Source organism: Hemisphaericaspora subhashii (assembly GCF_019202705.1).
Source record: "Hemisphaericaspora subhashii strain CBS 10753 chromosome Unknown scaffold159, whole genome shotgun sequence".
Lineage (NCBI taxonomy): Eukaryota > Fungi > Ascomycota > Pichiomycetes > Serinales > Debaryomycetaceae > Hemisphaericaspora > Hemisphaericaspora subhashii.
In genome coordinates, this window is record NW_026057166.1 from 10,135 (window position 1) to 22,839 (window position 12,705).

The following is a 12,705-nucleotide window of genomic DNA, read 5'->3' on the forward strand; positions in this document are numbered from 1 at the left end:
GATAAATTCAAAATCAACACCAAATTATCCAAAGATCCTAAAAACTACCCTAATGGGAAATCCATGCCCCAAGTCCAAGTTGCCTTGAAATTACGTGCTGAAGGTAAGGTTATCAAAGCCGGTAGTGTCATCACCTATGTCATAACCTCACCAGCCGACGACGAAGATAAATCCACACCAGCAGAACGTGCTAGATCAATCCAAGAAGTCATGGCAAAGAGGGATGAACTAAAACCTGACCCCAACTACTATTTGGAAAAACAAATCTTTGCCCCCGTTGAAAGATTATTAGAAAGAATAGAAGGAGTAGATATGATGAGGGTTGCAAGTTCATTAGGAATCGACACTAGGAAATATATCTTACGTACCAGAAATAATGAAAACAATGGAGAAATCGTGCCACTTGAATCAAGTATTTCCGATTCTGAAAGATTTAGACAAACTTCATATTTGGTACTCAGATGTAAATGTGGACATTCATTCCGATTTGGTGGGATTCAAGCTTCTCAAGAATACAAAGTCACTTTTAATGGTATTTGTTGTCAGAAATGTGAATATACTTTCCCATTGATTAAATTAACTTCACAATTGGAATGTAGTATTAGACAGCATATTGCATTATATTATTCTGGGTGGTTAGTATGTGATGATCCAGCATGTGGGATCCAAACTAGACAAATATCAGTATATGGTAAAAGATGTATTGGTTCAAGTGGTAGAGCTATGGATTGTAAAGGGATTATGAAGTATAAATATAGTGATAAAGCATTATATAATCAATTGCTTTATTTTAATTCTTTGTTTGATATTGATAAGACTAAGAAACGTCAATTAAGACCATTGATGGATGTATTGGAAGAAGATGATAAACAAGAGAAGATTGAAAAATTGGCAAGTGGACAAATTGATGCTTTGGCTGAACAAAATAGAGAAATGTTTGGTTATTGTCAAGAAGTTGTTTCTAAGTATTTGGGTGAATGTGGTCGTAGGTATGTTAATATGGGAATGATCTTTGAGTTTATGAATAATTAGATTTAGTTAGTGGTTTGTATAATAGTTTATAAAATTGAATATTTTGCAGTAATACGTGTATTTACCAATTTCTTCTATTTTTTACAGTTTTTCTTTTTTTTTACAAGTTATGTTTTAAATTTTTCTCATTTCTCTTTACAGAACAAAACTAACAAACAACAACAACAACCAGCATTTTAAAAAGCCGTGGGGTTACATTATCCATCAATCAATATGAACTACAACCAACAACCAGGGAGTGGTGGTCCGGGACAACAACAACCACCGATGAACCCGCAACAGTCACAAGGACAACAACCACAACAACAAGGTAGACCAGGTAATGTCCTCACAGCACAAATGTTGGCCAACTTAACCCCCCAACAATTACAAGCATTCAAAAACCATCCCCAATTTCACGAAATAGTACGAGCATACACGCAAAGACAACAACTAGCAGCCTTACAACAACAACAACAAGCAGGCAACAGACCACCCATGTCACAACAATCAACACCACAAATGCAACAACAAATGACCCGAGAACAAATGTTGAAACAACAACAAATATTGATGAATCAACGAATACAACAACAACAACACCAGAAAGGACCACCGGGACAAATGGGTATACCACCAAGTGGTATCCCCCCACAACAACAAGCGCAAATGCCGTATAGACAACAACCACCACCACAACCTGCCCCAGGGCCCGGAATTAATCAATTATCACCCCAGATGGTGCCAGGGGGAAGGATTCCTCCAAATATGGCCATGATAAATAAACAACTCCCACCTGGTGCCCGATTACCTAATCAGCCTGGAGGGGGGCCTATTGGAGTTGGACCACCACCTATGGCTGGTAATATCCCGATTGGAACTGGTATTCCTCCTGTTATGGGTGCACCTGGTAGTGGTGGTCCAAATCCGATTATGGAACATCCTGGAGTCATGTCAGGTGGACCTGGAGTTGGTAGTATTGGTGGTGCTACTCCTATTCAACAACCACCAATTATGGGTGCGACTCCGATTATTACTTCGAGCCTTGCTCCTCAGTTCCCTCCGGAAGTATTGAGTAAGATTCCGATGAAGACGTTGACAAGTTTCCATGAATGGTCGGATAAGTTAAGATCCGAGGGGAAGTCAGTACCTTATGATGTTAAAGTATATGAATCTATGATTAAGAAGGATTCTCAATTTATATCGAAATTAAATCAACAAACTAGGGAGAATAAAATCACGTTGGAGAATTTTAATAAAGATATCCAAGCCTATAATCATATCAAACAACTTCGAATGAATTCCATCAATTTAAGCAATAAAGGACAATATAATAATAGTATTTGGGGAGAAGGATATCAAGGCTATGCCAATGGGATAACCAACACCTCCACGAAATTATATCTCCCGCAACGTGATCTAACCGACAGGATGATAAATGAACGAGTCATGAAATATTCCAAAAAACCCAAACATTACGTCCCCATCCGACTTGATTTCGATCAAGAACGTGATCGATTCAAACTCCGTGACACCTTTTTATGGGACCTAAATGAAGAAGGAATGTCCGTTGAATCCTTCGTGAAACAACTTCTTGAAGATTATAAATTCATCCCCAAAGGGTATTTCGATATCATCGCCACCACCATCAAAGAACAAATCAGTGACTATCTGAAAAAACCCCTCAAAACAATGGGTGAGATCAGAGTGCCCATAAAACTCGACATCACGATCAATAATACCCAATTAACCGATCAATTCGAATGGGATATTTTGAATTGTAATGAACATGATCCAGAAGAATTTGCCATGGTTATGACTGATGAATTATGTTTACCGGGGGAGTTCACAACTGCGATTGCGCATACTATAAGAGAACAAATGCAATTTTATCATAAGGCGTTGAATTTAGTTGGATATAATTATGATGGGGCACCAGTACATGAAGATGAGATTAGGAATCATTTATTACCTTCGTTAAGACTCGTATCGAAGAATTATGAAGTTGTCGATGATTTCTTTTCAATCTTGAGGAATCCGACAAATGTGGCTGATTTTTCACCTTCATTGATCAAATTAACCCAATTGGAAGTCGAACGATTAGAAAAAGAAATCGAACGAGAAAGTAGACGAAAGAGAAGACATAATCTCCTTGAAGAAAACCAGCCGACGATTGTTAGTGGTCGTGGCATAACTTCTCGTCGTATTGCTGCACATGCTGGTCGTGGTGGACCAACATTACCCGATTTGACAGATTTGCCAAAAACATTCCGGACTCCGGCTCCAAGTTCGATTTTACCTGGTGCTGTTGATTTAGGGGTGCCTGAAGTATATGAATATAATGAGATTTATATTAATAGGACACAAGTGAGAAATCCGGATTATAAACCACCAACTCCAGAATATAGTAGTGAGGGGGAGAGAGTTAGTTATGATCATGATCCTATTTTGGGTAATTTGTTTGTAACTATTAAATTACCAAGAAGAAGATAGTGTTGAACTTTTTGTACAGTATTTTGTAATAATTAAATTTAATAAAATGTAGAAATCATATAAAATTTGCACCCAATGTAATTTCCACTTTAGATTTACGCCCTCATAACTAGTTTATCACCTTATACCTAGGGCTGAGTTTTAGCTTGATTTTTATTTGGGATAACCTCTTAAGAATATTCCATTTTAGTATAAGTGTACAAGTTTCAACATTAGTCCATACTTTGTATCTTTTTTTGTGACGGATTACGCAATCCCTTAATCGGCATTTTAATTTGACCGATGACTCAGAAGATAATTTGATAAGCCGCGCTTCCACATTTCACACCTTCCACAGAAAAATAAAAAAAATATAAATTTATAAATCTGAAAAATTTTTCAATTGAACTTCTTATCATATAACCATCATCACCAACCCAACACAAATGACCAAACAAGATAAAGTATGTCCCTCTTCTCAACCAGTAACCCCAACTAGACCCACATAATACTAACCAGCCATCCGCTAGCCCAAGGTCGACCCCTTCAAATCATTTATAGCAGGAGGTACCGCAGGTGCCATAGAAGGTGCCATAACCTATCCTTTCGAATTCGCCAAAACCCGACTCCAGCTCATCTCCAAAACCTCAACCCAATCCCGTAATCCCTTAGTCCTAATCTACACCGTGGCCAAAACCCAAGGAATATCCTCTCTCTACGTCGGCTGCCCGGCATTCGTGGTTGGAAACACCGTGAAAGCCAGTGTCAGGTTCTTGGGGTTTGATTCGATTAAAAAACTCCTAGCTGACAAGAATGGAAAACTATCCGGCCCCAGGGGGGTGATTGCCGGATTGGGTGCCGGGTTATTGGAGAGTGTGATTGCTGTTACACCATTCGAGGCGATCAAGACGGCGTTGATTGATGATAAACAGAGTCCTAAACCCAAGTATCAAAACGGATTAATATCGGGTTCGATTAAATTATGTCGTGATTTAGGATTTAAAGGGATTTATGCCGGTGTATTGCCCGTATCGATGAGACAAGCGGCGAATCAAGCTGTTAGATTGGGGTCATATAATGCTATCAAGACCATGATTCAACAATCCCAAGGTCGGAAACCGGGACAGGCATTGAGTTCGGCAGCCACGTTTGCGGTGGGGAGTTTTGCGGGGATTATTACGGTATATACTACCATGCCTATCGATACTGTCAAGACGAGAATGCAGGCATTGGGGGCGGATAAGAAGTATACTAGTACTGTGAATTGTTTTGTTAAGATATTTAGAGAGGAAGGGTTGTTGACTTTTTGGAAGGGAGCTACTCCTAGATTAGGGAGGTTGGTGCTTAGTGGAGGGATTGTTTTTACAATCTATGAAGAGATGTTGATCATTATGAAATAGACTGTTAGATATAGACAATAGATAAATTGTTGATGAAGTCAACGTATTTCCGTATTTATACTGATGGGTTTGTAGAGAATATCACCCGAAGGGTGATTGCACCCAAAGGGGTGGAATATTCTAAGAAATCATAGTAGAGATATCACCCTTTGGGTGCCATATTCTTTTACAATCTATGAAGAGATGTTGATCATTATGAAATAGACTGTTATATAGACAATAGATAAATCGTTGACGAAGTCAACGTATTTCCGTATTTATACTGATGGGTTTGTAGAGATATCACCCGAAGGGTGATTCCACCCAAAGGGGTGGAATATTCTAAGAAATCATAGTAGAGATATCACCCTTCGGGTGATAGCACCCATCGGGTGCTATATTCAAAAAAATAACGTGGCTCGTAGAGATATCACCCTTCGGGTGATTGCACCCATCGGGTGCTATATTCAAAAAAACAAAGTGGCTCGTAGAGATATCACCCTTCGGGTGATTGCACCCTTCGGGTGCTATATTCAAAAAAACAAAGTGGCTCGTAGAGATATCACCCTTCGGGTGATTGCACCCTTCGGGTGCAATATTCTAAAGAAATCATATAATTCTATAAAAAAAATATATATCTAATATACAAACAGTTCCCCGTCTCACCTCTCATCAGTGGCATTCTCCACTTGTTCAGTCACAGAAGTAGTATTATCTTCTCCATTATTATTACTCCTCCCCCCCTGCAGAGGAGCTAATATTTTCTTTTCTGTAACTTTAACTCGATAAAAATCAACGAAACCTTTTATAATTATAAACAATCCAAATGCAATCAATCCATATGCAACATATGGAGCTGATCTATTACTCCCGCCCCCATGTCCTGGACGATTATGTCTATAAACACCCCCGGACTCAGTTTTAAAAGTTGGAACATGTTTCCCCCCAATGCGAGTTAATTTGTCGATTCCATCGAATACATTTGGGTCGGTAGGAAGGTACATCTTGGGGATTTTATCCAGATGTCCAAAATTAGCCGGCACGATATCCCATCCATACATCACAAGTGTTATCCCTAACCCCACTTTCGACCCTTCCTTGGCCGCATGGGAAGTATGTAACAAATAACACAATATAAACCCCACAAATTGGAACGCAACACTCACCAATCCATTCCAAACAAAATTCGCCACATTCCCTACGGGTAAACCCTCAACAAACACTTCATCTTCATACATGGGCGATATGACATTCAGATCCCAATATTCCGGGGCCGCATCGGCGGCGGCTTCTTCATATGAAGGGGGGTTTAATTCTTGTTGTTGTAATGTGGATTCGAGATCTGGTTTTGCCATTAGGTTTCGAAATACTCCGTCGGTCCCCTGGCCGATGAAACGGCCGGGAGCATTCAGTTGCATTCTGCCGGTGGTTAGGCCGTTGTTTATACGTTCGTAGGTTTGTTTTATGGGGATGTATTTGTGGAAAATGTTGATTATTTTTATACGGGTGGATTGTCTGGGGTTGGCTGTGGGATTGGAAGAGGATGAGGGTTGTTGTTCGAGGTCGTCGACATCGTTCGCGTGAGGGGATGGAAGGGATGTTGATGATGATGCTATTGGAGGAGAAGACGGTATTGTGAATGATAATCTATTGTCTGTATTAGATTGAGGATTTGTTTGTGATGAGGGGATAATGGGGGTAGTTGATGATGATGATAGGGTTGAGGTGAATGAAGTTAATAGCCCTTGTTGTTCTTCCGCTTGTTCCGTTTGTAATAGATTTGTCAGTTGGTGAGTAGACGGCAGTGGTTGTGATTGTTGTGATTGTTGTTGTGCATTAGGTATCATTTGATTAGTAGATAACTAGTGTGTGTGTGTTAGTAAAAGGTGTTTCATAACATAGCCTCAATAGATAGATAAAGTAAATAAATATACATACTCTTTCATATGTATGTGATGTTGGCATAAGTATGTTGTGTATGGGTTATGTATATCAAGTGAATGAATGAATACTATATATATATAGAATCTAAATGATAGTAGGAGTAGTTAATCTAATATAGTATTCTATTATGAAAGAATGAATATTTATTGTCGTATTCCGTTTAAATAGAAATAACGTAAAATAAAAAAAATTGTTTAAAGGCAAGAAAGAAAAAAAAAAAAAAAATAATTTAAAACTTTAATAAATTTCTATTTTTAGAGGGAAAAGCAGGACAGAATTTTATGAAACTACATTAAACCATCTGATAGAAAGATCTTGTATATAGCACACAGCCTCTATAAATAACAACGTAGATACAATTAACTCATATCTATTAGCTATACATTTTCTATATAAATACATTGGGATATGCCATGGCATGTGTAATAGGGTTACCAACGTGTTAAATACTAATGATGTAATTATTTAACTATTTTTGTGTTATAAGTTAAGCAATTTATTGTTGATTAAATTGATAAATTAATCTTAACTGTACTTATTATTGTAACAGGTCAATATTACACGATCTTGATTTCATTGGGTAATCATACCCATATATAGTTATGATTCTTGGTTTCCATATAGTAACTTACGTTGTACTTCTTACTACTCTTAGTTATGTTTCCCTGATATCCGAAGTTCGCAATTTTCTTTTCTCTTTACAGCTGCAAATTAGAAGTTTAACACGAATTACAATATTACACCATTAATCTGAAACATTCATTTTTACATTAAATATGTCTTCAATAGCTTCTCACCTCTCATATACTATACTACACTATTATCAAATCATCGATATTTGTAGTACCAATAGATAACGTCAAAATGAAATGAAAAGTAAAATTGAATTGTATAAACAAAATAAAAATATATATAAAAAGAACTTACTTGAAGTTAATTGAGGATCTTATGTTAGTCTTCATCAAACCCATCAATCAATATTGGAAGTAAAAAGGTGAAATAAAAATGTATCAAATACAGATATATTTTATATAATAAAACGCAAGCCAAACAAACAATAACAAGAACAACTGTTAATAACAACAACAAATAACAAAATAAAAAACGATTCAAAAACAAAATCAACACCCAAATCTAACATAAACTCCTCTCTCTTTATCTCTCTTTTAAATAAACAATCATCTGTATAATAATCATCTTTCTTTCATAAAATTTTAACATATAAAGTATTCTAATTATCAGGATTTGCAACTTGTAAAGGTTTTCTAGGGAAATTAGTAGCTTCATCAATAAAACTACCTTCACTTAATCTTCTTCTCCCACCCATCATAATAGGATTCACTCTAGGATCAACAAATCCTCCACCATGATGTACAGTATCATTTCTTCTTGGTGTAGTACTACTATTTGCCGGATCAACAAATGGATTAGTCATTGGCATATCCAAAGGACTTGGTTTAACTCGCCTAGACCCCCCGACATTCCTATTAATTGGTTTATGATCAAAGAATTCTTCTTCATCATAATCATCATCATCATCTTCTCGATTTCTTCTTATCCAGAAAAATATTAATCCCGCAATAATTACGGCCCCAGCAACACCTCCAACTACACCTCCAACAATTGGACCAATGTTGGTGGATTTATTTTCATCTTTGTTGTCGTTGGTCTTGCTATTATTGGAATCACTTGATTCAGTTGGATTAGAATCTTGAGTAATTGTTTTAACAACCACGCTATTATCAGTAGTATGAGAAGAAGTAATCACCGTCTTACTAGATGTAGGACTTGAAGTTATACTAGATGTATCAATACTACTACTACTACTAACAACAACTGGATTAGTTGCATTTCCATTAGCCCCCTGATACACGGTATATAAATCATCATCAACCGTACCACAACTTGTGACCCCATAACCGGGACATGGTGTTGTACATTTATCATTAGCAAGTTTATTATTATTACTAGGTAAATCGTTAAGACAAACACATTTCTGACCTTGGATTGCAACATAATCATATCCTGGACATGCTTCTTGACAATTTCCTGATGATTGCCATTGGAAGCTAGATGTCTTACCTGTTATTGAACCACCATAACATCCAATATAATTCGCTGGCTCGTCGAAGGCTTGTACTATGGTTGGTAATATTGATAATAATGATGATATTGTTATAAGTATCTGTAGTCTCATATTTGCTATTTATATTTTATGTATAAGTTGAATTGAATTGAATTGTTAAAATTGGTATGTAGTCGTGGAAATCAAACGAATGAAAAATCTTTTGCAAGTTACTTTTTAATTGTCGTAACCAGAGTGTAGTACTAGTAGATTATAGTTGGTTGGTTTAATGGTTAATGATTGTAAATGATCAATGTTAAATGAAAGTCAGTGGTAATAAGTAAGTAAACTTGGTAAATGGAACGTAAAATTTAATTTTGGTTGGTTAAATTTTGAATTTTGGGTTGTTAAAGGAAAAAATTGATGATTGTGTAAAATAATAATAATCTGTAAATAGACGAAAAATTATTATTAACTGTAGGAAAAAAAAAAAGAAATTTTCTAACTTACACATTTATTTTACAGTTTATTCTTTTTGTAATTTAGAAAGGGGGAGGGTGAGTTTACATTTTTTTTATTTAAACTGTATAAATAATTTCTAAACTGTAATTATATCAGATTCTACGCGTTTTTACAATAACTAAAACAAGACTAACAATTATTTTTTAATGTATTATATAAAAATGTTTCGCGTATTTTTAATAATAAAGTTTAGTCTTACATAATAACAAAATGCTTAACTGTAAAAAAACCTAAAACTTTATTTATTCTATTTTAGGTTATATAAATTACATTTTATGATTTAATAAGCCAAATTATCAACAATCACTTCACCAATTCTGCTGTACTTTAGTAACTACGCGAAATACTCCATTCCAAAAATGTTTAAGCTTTATTGTTTATACTCAATTGTTCATTGTCTTGATCTATCCAAAGATCTATAAAACTTTATTTCTCTAGCGTGTATACATATCCACGATTGTTTATTCAGAATAAACAATACAGGAATGCAACCCCAAACCCCCGATTCTAGAACTCTAATTACAAGTTTCACCTGTCAGTTGTTGGGTCAGGATATACCATATTCACAACCTTTTTTGAAAGTGTTGCAAAAACAGATAATCTACAGACCCCACATCGGCATAAGATAACCATCTAATATGTATCAGATTAGATTGTTTTGAAAATCTTGTACATGTATCATCTCAAATCTAATACAGATTTCTTTTTCTTAGATCCATAATCTCGATACTCTGAAACAATTCGTGCTTAACTAGATCATGATTCTTCCCCATTGAATTTTTCATGCTTGGATTTAAATCAGATCCTGAAACATGGTGTATCAACCAAGAAAAAAAACAACCGACACTAATTAATTAATTAAAGGATGTTGGACATGCAACATCCTTAAAAAATGACGTCATTCGTGTACTTGAATAATAATGCATGTGTTTGATCTTGAACCAAACGGTATTTGCAAAAGAAATGCGCCAGAGGTTGAAATTACACCATAGAACAACCAGTTGTAAGGATGAATCCCGGGATGATATACATTCTGTAGTCTTTAGGTCTGTCGGTTCCCAAAGACGAAGCTAGGTTAAAAGTAAACTTGGTTATTCAGTAAGTTGCTTAGACACCTAGAGTAATATTTATTAGTCGGGATTTGCCTTAGGGGTTTGCTTAGACGTGCTTTGACGAGCATTTCTGGATTAATATTAATATGAGTGGATTTCCACCTTTTGGAATTAAAAGATTGTAAAAACTAGTTTGGTTAGAGAATTCCTATATATATAAGTCATATAGGGAGGTATTAATTAGCCCATAATATATCAGATATCAAATAGATAACGCTCTGCCAGGGTTTATAAAGCTTATTTCCTCGATAACTGTGTTTCATTCTTACACAAGTCAGACATTCACACGGGTCCAATACACATTGATTTTATTCAGTGATTGCACAAACACAGGTTGTTGTCCTCAGTAAATATTGGTATTTAGATCCAACAAAAGTCAAAAAGCATGACTTCAAAACCATAACTACAATTGTGCCATTGGCTCAAACCAGATCATATGTGTATCCAAACCCAGGGACTCAGTAATACCAATAGATGGTTCATTATCTCGAAATATTGCAAGCTATAGAATTTTTAAACCCTTTCATTAGCTTGAAGCGTTTCCCTAGCTTTGTGAACTACTACCACTTCGAAATATCAACAAAGATTAATACACTTATGATTTGTATTTTTTTCAGGTACTTTTAACTACTCAGGATCACTACAAAGAATGAATTATGAAAAATAATTCAACTTTTCTACAATTATGAAAGCCACCCAATATCTTCCTCCAGTGTTTATTGACAACCAACAATTGCTTACAACTTATTCAACCAAGTTTTCATTTCGCAATCTTCAGTTGAACGAATCCTAAAAATCTAGAAAGAATAAATCGTAATTCTCATACAGGTGATATCGATTGGTGTGATAGCTTCCAGACATAAGAGAGTTAATGTTCTGAGATCTTAAAGTGAGAATAGTTAATTCAAAAGAAAACCATCCAAGGTTCATTCCAGATAGAATTATGTCAATTCCAATTGCTGCAAAAAAAAACGTATTGTTATGAAACATTAAAGCCACCAAAATCAGTACCTCCAGACACGAAGTGTAACTATGGTATTTACGTTAAATGGATCTTTTACATGATCTATTTTCAATTAATAATAAACCATGTAAAATATCCATTTAACGTACAGTATATACCGTACTTACACTTTTCCCCTTGGGATCTGATTTTCTTGTTAACATTATTGTGAAAGAAACATCTAGAACCACTTCTTAGATTAAACGTATCTACTATATCTATACTAGGTATTTATATAAGCTAAAATCATGCAGATGATAGATTGTTCGACTGGGGTGTCCTGTTTGGTCTTCTACTGGTTCTGCTTTTTATTGTCTATCGGATTATAATAATGACTAGCCATTTCTTTGACTAAATTTTCATCCACAATCATACAATTTCTCATATACTCTTTACTTGTAAGTACCAATTCATTATATAAGATCATCTTCGGTTTAGGTTTAACCTTATATAATGAAGATGAAGGATGAATAAAACATCCAACATCATTCTTCCCGCCTTTCAATTTCAGATATCCATCTCCCATGTTATTCAATTTGACAATATTCATGAAAAATCCACCAACTATAGCCTTTTGAATCATTCGATTATTAACACTACTCTCACCATCTTTCGATATTTCAATTCCTATTTTCTTGACTAATTTAATTAATTGATCATACACATTCTTAACCCTTCTCATCGTCTTATATTGAATAAAATAATCATCACACCAAGATTTCGAATATCCAACATCACACCAATCCCGCCAAATCTTCATCAACATCAATTGATCCCCCAATTCATTCACAAATTCTTCCTTCCTCTTCTCAGCAAGTTCTTTCTTATCTTTCGGCCTATAGAACAAATTACCCAGTTCATTAATCATCGCAATCATCCCAATAATCGATTTCGTCACCCCATATTTCTCACTCAACAAAATACATTTCGTCAACACCGGGTCCAAAGGAAATTCACTCATCTTATATCCCGTTTTCGTTAACTTCCCTTTAGAATTCAATGCTCCCAAAGCATACAATACCTCCAACGACCTCATTATCGATTCCTTCGATGGCGGGTCCATAAACTCAAACCCAATCAAATCATTTATCCCCAATGACAACAATAATAAAACCACATTTGTCAAACTACTCCTCAATATCTCCGGCATTGGTGATTTCTCTAATTCATTATAAAATGACCATTTCGTAAACAATC

General features: G+C 35.5%; 6 protein-coding genes across 6 annotated transcripts in view; 3 read left to right on the plus strand and 3 right to left on the minus strand. All coding sequences in view use genetic code 12, as the record gives it.

Annotated features, from left to right (window-relative positions):
- Positions 1 to 1,032, plus strand: part of POL1 (DNA-directed DNA polymerase alpha catalytic subunit) — a gene marked incomplete at both ends in the record, with an annotated part of 4,440 nt that extends 3,408 nt beyond the window's left edge. Inside the window, one exon of the mRNA XM_049405920.1 lies at positions 1 to 1,032. This exon is cut by the window's left edge and continues 3,408 nt beyond it. Coding sequence (XP_049266664.1) covers positions 1 to 1,032 — 1,032 coding nt within the window.
- A 213-nt stretch (positions 1,033 to 1,245) lies between these two features.
- On the plus strand, positions 1,246 to 3,504 carry SNF5 (Snf5p; the record flags this gene model as incomplete). Its single annotated transcript, XM_049406030.1, has 1 exon — positions 1,246 to 3,504. The coding sequence occupies one exon, from the start codon at positions 1,246 to 1,248 to the stop codon at positions 3,502 to 3,504; it is 2,259 nt and encodes a 752-aa protein (XP_049266665.1).
- Positions 3,505 to 3,929: 425 nt separating this feature from the next.
- Positions 3,930 to 4,883, plus strand: CTP1 (Ctp1p; the record flags this gene model as incomplete). The annotated part of the gene is made up of 2 exons (XM_049406141.1): positions 3,930 to 3,947; positions 4,014 to 4,883. The coding sequence occupies 2 exons, from the start codon at positions 3,930 to 3,932 to the stop codon at positions 4,881 to 4,883; spliced, it is 888 nt and encodes a 295-aa protein (XP_049266666.1).
- A 641-nt stretch (positions 4,884 to 5,524) lies between these two features.
- J8A68_000030 (uncharacterized protein) lies at positions 5,525 to 6,827 on the minus strand (the record flags this gene model as incomplete). The annotated part of the gene is made up of 2 exons (XM_049406252.1): positions 5,525 to 6,724; positions 6,801 to 6,827. 2 exons carry the CDS (start codon positions 6,825 to 6,827, stop codon positions 5,525 to 5,527), a joined length of 1,227 nt encoding a protein of 408 aa, XP_049266667.1.
- Positions 6,828 to 8,037: 1,210 nt separating this feature from the next.
- On the minus strand, positions 8,038 to 9,003 carry WSC1 (Wsc1p; the record flags this gene model as incomplete). The annotated part of the gene is made up of 1 exon (XM_049406363.1): positions 8,038 to 9,003. One exon carries the CDS (start codon positions 9,001 to 9,003, stop codon positions 8,038 to 8,040), a length of 966 nt encoding a protein of 321 aa, XP_049266668.1.
- A 2,797-nt stretch (positions 9,004 to 11,800) lies between these two features.
- On the minus strand, positions 11,801 to 12,658 carry J8A68_000032 (uncharacterized protein; the record flags this gene model as incomplete). The annotated part of the gene is made up of 1 exon (XM_049406473.1): positions 11,801 to 12,658. The coding sequence occupies one exon, from the start codon at positions 12,656 to 12,658 to the stop codon at positions 11,801 to 11,803; it is 858 nt and encodes a 285-aa protein (XP_049266669.1).
- Between the last annotated feature and the right edge of the window lie 47 nt (positions 12,659 to 12,705).